This window comes from Scleropages formosus, chromosome 22, assembly GCF_900964775.1.
Source record: "Scleropages formosus chromosome 22, fSclFor1.1, whole genome shotgun sequence".
Lineage (NCBI taxonomy): Eukaryota > Metazoa > Chordata > Actinopteri > Osteoglossiformes > Osteoglossidae > Scleropages > Scleropages formosus.
In genome coordinates this window covers 1,306,668-1,311,759 of record NC_041827.1, presented here as the reverse complement: position 1 = coordinate 1,311,759, position 5,092 = coordinate 1,306,668, and the positions used below count along the sequence as shown (strand labels likewise).

Below are 5,092 nucleotides of genomic sequence, written 5' to 3'. Positions count from 1 at the left end.
GGCTTTGGTGGAAGAGTTGCTTCTAAGAGCGCTTGTCAGATTTCCTATAGTCTTTCTCCATGACTAGGTTGAGATTTCTATACTGATTTTACTCAAAGTAGCTGGAGAGCAAAAGATTTAGTAGCACAAAAAGTATTCTTTGGAGATGCAATTGAATGCAACACATTTCTGAGAGCAGAGTGGACGGTACAAGGGATGAACTCTATGGGATAAAGCTCAGGAGTGGGGGCCGAGGGGGGTAGTGATTTTGGAAATATGTGGTAAGCTTAAGTTAGCTTTCCTCAAGGTTATGCTTTTTCTTTGTTACGCTACTGTTTGGCTACTATTTTGAGCAGAACACTGATAAGACTAACTCCATGCAAATAGTAACAAGAGGAAGGAAAACTGAAGTTAGAGCATGTCAAGATGGCAAATGGGTGGGGAGCCAGGGGGCTAGGATTTAGGAAAGGATTGCAGGGCTGATGCGAGTTCTTTTTCTCCCAAAGCTTCTCTGCCCTCATGGATCCACTGGTTTGCAATCCAAGCCTTCCTCCTTTCCCAGCCCCCCTGCCCCATCCTCAGCCATGACGTGGTCTCTGTAATGGTGATTATACATCCGTGAGCATCTTGGTTATATTGACATAGTTGGTGTTGGCCAGCGTGCAGTTGGCTGTTTTGAGGTTCTCCTCCTGGAAGTCCTCACTACTGTTGTTGACCGCCTCCTGGATCTCCATGTAATCTGATTTGCTCATAGTGGAGCCACTGCGACTCTTCTTCAGGTCCTCTGCAGAGTCTGCTTTGGGTGGGGCTTGCAGGTACTGGGCTTGCTCTTCACCCTCTGTTTCACGGTGGTAGAAGTAATTGAAGTTGGACACGATAACAGGCACTGGCAGGGCAATTGTCAACACACCAGCTATGGCACACAATGATCCTACAATCTTACCCCCAATGGTGGTGGGGACCATGTCGCCATATCCGACAGTGGTCATGGATACCACTGCCCACCAGAAAGCATCAGGAATGCTGATAAACTGGGATTCAGCTTCATCTGCTTCAGCAAAATAGACAGCACTGGAGAAGAGAATGACTCCAATGAAAAGGAAAAAGATGAGAAGCCCCAGCTCACGCATGCTAGCCTTCAGTGTCTGGCCCAGGATTTGTAGGCCCTTAGAGTGACGGGACAACTTGAAAATTCTGAACACCCTGACCAGCCTTATGACTCTCAGAATGGCCAGGGACATAGCCTGTTGTCCCTGCTGCCCATCCTCTGGTTTCTCTGCAAGCTCTGTGCCCAGAGTTATGAAATATGGGATGATGGCCACAATGTCAATGATATTCATGATGTTTACAAAAAAGCCTGCCTTGCTGGGACAGGCAAAGAAGCGCACCAGGAACTCAAAGGAAAACCAGATAATGCAGAGGGTTTCCAGGATGAAAAAGGGGTCAGTGAAGTATGTGGACTGGTAGCTGGAGGTGGTGTTGGAGGGCTGGTACACCTTGTGCATTTCTTCCTCATCATTTCGAAAGATTGGTAGTGTTTCTAAGCAGAAGCTGACTATAGAGATGAGAATGACCATCACAGATATTATAGCAATAATTCTAGCAGGACCTGAGCTCTCAGGATACTCAAACAAAAGCCACACCTGCCTCTGAAACTCATTCTCAGGCAACGGCCTTTCTTCCTCCTTGATGAAGCCTTCATCTTCCCTGAATATCTCAATTGCCTCCTCTCCCAACTCATAGAAACGAATTTCCTCCGAGAAAATGTCCAAAGTCACGTTAACAGGTCGCCGCAGCCTCCCTCCAGACTGATAGTAGTAAAGGATGGCATCAAAGCTGGGGCGATTTCGGTCAAAGAAGTACTCATTTCTGAGGGGGTCAAAGTAACGCATCCTTTTCTTGGGGTCCCCGAGCAGTGTCTCAGGGAATTGTGAGAGGGTTTTGAGCTGTGTCTCAAAGCGCAAGCCCGAAATATTAATGACAACCCTCTCACAGCATTCATGGTCTGCCTCAGGGTCGTAGTCCTGCGGATGGCCCGGTTGGGCCGCTGCTTCATCAGATGGATCTCCAGTGGCTACTGTCATTCTGAGAGGAGCAGGGATGATGCAGCAAGGCCTGCAGGTTTAAGTGAAGCTTGTGGTCTAACGTAGCAGAATGGGGCTGCTCAGCACTGTGATAGCTGGTGGTATCGGGATGTTGCACAGGTCCAGCTGAAGAACACAGAAGTGAACAAATACATCTTCTCATAAAAATATTGAGAGACATTTTAGGCATGAAGAATAAAAGTTCTCAAACTTTTTTTAGTATTTGGTAAATGGTATAAGAAACATTAAAGGACAGATTCCCTCTCCCATTTTCACAATGGAGAATAAAATGCAGATATTACTTTCCTTTAAATACTGTATTATCTAAGAAGTTCACTGAAATAGCTAAACAAACATTAATGTCATAGGCACGTACTCACTGGTCTTGCGAATTAAACACAATTTCCCAATTCTCACAATTCTAGGGATGGCTCAGTATATTCAAAAGAGAAATGAGGAATTATGCATACATATGCCAGTAGACAAATACCTGGAAACACTGACAGAAACTGCTAAATCAACAGCAAACCCCAGAAATGTATATTTTGTGAATCAGGTGCCTGACACACCACATATGTGCTAAACTTGAGTTTTCCTGGGGTTCAGTGATGCCATTCGAAGCTGTCTTCAAAAACATATATATATCCAGTCACTCGTGAAACCAGCACACTGTCATCAAATGTTCCTCTTATAGAAAATCAGAGTGCCATAGATATTCATAACCTCTTAATAAACTTGCTCTGTACATTTATTTACTTGCTTACTGGAATGTTACTATGTGTTTTTTTTTTTTTTTTGAGAAGGAGATAAAAGCACTTAAAATATTTAGAAGCATCAAATCAATAATAAAAAGGAAAAAAGAGCCTAATGTGTCAATATTAAACCCCAACCCACCTGTTTATCTGGCCATGCTTTTTCAATCTTATTTTCTAGCAAATAACATTTCTACAATTTCAAATGTGCTTCTGTATCAAACTGATACAGATTTGACAGGAAAGTTATTATTAAAAGTCACTGAATAATTAAAGAGGATTCAGAATCAAACCACCGTTTACTGTAGACCTTTTACACACTTATCATGGCTAAATCAATCAGTCAAATCATGGCTAAATTGCTATTTCTATTAGAAAGACAATGAGAAATCCAAGGAGGATCATCAGTTTCTGCATTGCCCCAAAGTAGAACACACATTTTCCCTCCAACGAGACCGATTCAGAAGTTCCTTTGCTCAAAACTGGTGGAGGAGAAAAAAACTTACTCTAAATCTTGGTGGTCTTCTTTATGGACACCCGAGGGTGCAGATCCTTTGCAGATCCTTGGAAAAAAAAAAAAGTCCTGATTGCCAGCCCACATCCACAGGGCAATCGCACCTCTCAGTCCGTCAGTCCGTGAGGTGCGCAGGTGTCTTTCGCGCGGGTCCCGCAGCGGCGCGGTAGGACGGGGATGCACCTGTCTCCTCCACCCTCAGTAACAGATGGTGGCTGGTTGGGAAAATTATAAAAAAAAAAAAAAAAAACAATAGAAAAAACTGGGTTGGAGAAACACTGCTGCCTGCCAGCCTGGTTGCCCTATCTTTATTTCCAAGGCTCCTTCTACCATTCCGAAAATAAGGAAAAATCAGCAAAAACCGGGCGTCCCCAGTGTCCTTACGAGATGTGACGTCGCCTGCAACAAACAGCAGCAAAGGTGGTAAAGGTGGTAAAGGAGGTCCTCATACTGTGTTCAGAGGCAACATCTGCAAAGGGACGAGCGAGGGGGCTGCAGGGAGGCGTTGCGTTCGCCCTGTCTTTACATAACATCTCAGTCTGGCCATGGCTTTTAGACTGCAGCCGAATTAAAATACACATTTTCGGGGGGTTCACAATTCCGCAGTCCTCCACGATGTGATTTGATGGGGGAGCCGCTCTTGTCCCCCCTTGCCCTCCCCCCCCAAGTTTAAACCATGATTACAGTGACTATGTGAGACACTGGCGTGTCGTGCCGATCGGCGACATGTAGCCCTACTGTAAAGTGCCAGGCTCCGGGTACCAACGCGTCCCTTCAAATGCATTATCATTATGAATTACCACAAACGTGGGTGTTTTTTGTGATAATCTGACATTCGCACTCACGTGCATGCATCGCAGGCAAACCTAAAAAAAGAAAAAGGGCGGTCCTTTATTGTCGTGCATAGATTATTTTTATATTTTATTTGTTCTTTCTTAAATGCAAACGAGGTGAGTGAGCGTTACCCGGCTGCGCGTCACCCCAGCTGCTGTCCACAGCCACATGCTCAAGCCCGGAGCGCCGCGCTCCAGCAGCGGCCACATGCAAACGCACGACCAGGGGACGCATTCCAGGTCTCCCACGTTTTAGGCATTGCATCAAAACGGACATGCATGGAAAGAAGAGTCACCCTTGTTTAAGCCGCGCACATGACGCTAAGGGCTCGTCTCGAGGTCCGATTCAATCTCGGCGCTCGCGCTCTACGTCCGAGCCCTAATGAACGGGGCGCCGCAGCATCGCGCCCGCTATTCTAGCGCCTGCGCTCCCTCAGTGCGCGCTCCTTTTCCCCACAACGGCGACAAATCGCAGCACTTAAAGCTTTAGCTTCTCCAGCCTGCAGTCGGTCATTGCTGTGCATACAAAGAGCCTGGTGGGCTGAAAGTGTGAGCGAACTAGCAAGCGATCGAGAGAGCGCGCCGCGCGTACCAGTGCCGCTGCTCGCCTTCTGGCAGCGGGGGCACCTTAAAGGGGACGCTCGTGCGCTCCGCAGCCACACCGACACACTCGCAGAGCCCGGTGCTGAACTTGGCTTTGAAGGGGAGGCACGAATAACACACATCCGCAAAGGAATCGGACAGGAACACATAAATCGGAGAATTAAAGTAAAACAATCGGACAGGAGGATGATCAGCGGCAGGAGGGGTTGTACCATGGTGCTACATTCGTCTTGTTTTCCCAATATATGAAAAGTTGCAGAGTAAGGTAAAGGACACATACAGGTTTCCTGAAAAAAAATCTCCTGTGTTTATTAGAAGTTTTTGAGT

At 46.3% G+C, this 5,092-nt stretch overlaps 1 protein-coding gene across 4 annotated transcripts; it reads right to left on the bottom strand.

Moving 5' to 3' along the window:
* Positions 1 to 314: 314 nt before the first annotated feature.
* Positions 315 to 4,783, bottom strand: LOC108918208 (potassium voltage-gated channel subfamily A member 2). 4 transcript variants are annotated; one of them, XM_018725299.2, is made up of 4 exons: positions 4,295 to 4,305; positions 4,175 to 4,195; positions 3,322 to 3,798; positions 315 to 2,189 (listed from the first exon to the last, which is right to left on the bottom strand). In XM_018725299.2, exon 4 carries the CDS (start codon positions 2,061 to 2,063, stop codon positions 588 to 590), a length of 1,476 nt encoding a protein of 491 aa, XP_018580815.1. In that variant the 5' UTR covers positions 2,064 to 2,189; positions 3,322 to 3,798; positions 4,175 to 4,195; positions 4,295 to 4,305; the 3' UTR covers positions 315 to 587. The 4 variants fall into 4 exon arrangements, with proteins under 4 accessions (XP_018580815.1, XP_018580817.1, XP_018580818.1 ...); XM_018725301.2 differs by lacking the exons at positions 4,175 to 4,195; positions 4,295 to 4,305 and adding an exon at positions 4,755 to 4,783 and having other exon boundaries at positions 3,322 to 3,728; XM_018725302.2 differs by lacking the exons at positions 4,175 to 4,195; positions 4,295 to 4,305 and adding an exon at positions 4,459 to 4,745 and having other exon boundaries at positions 3,322 to 3,728.
* Positions 4,784 to 5,092: the final 309 nt, after the last annotated feature.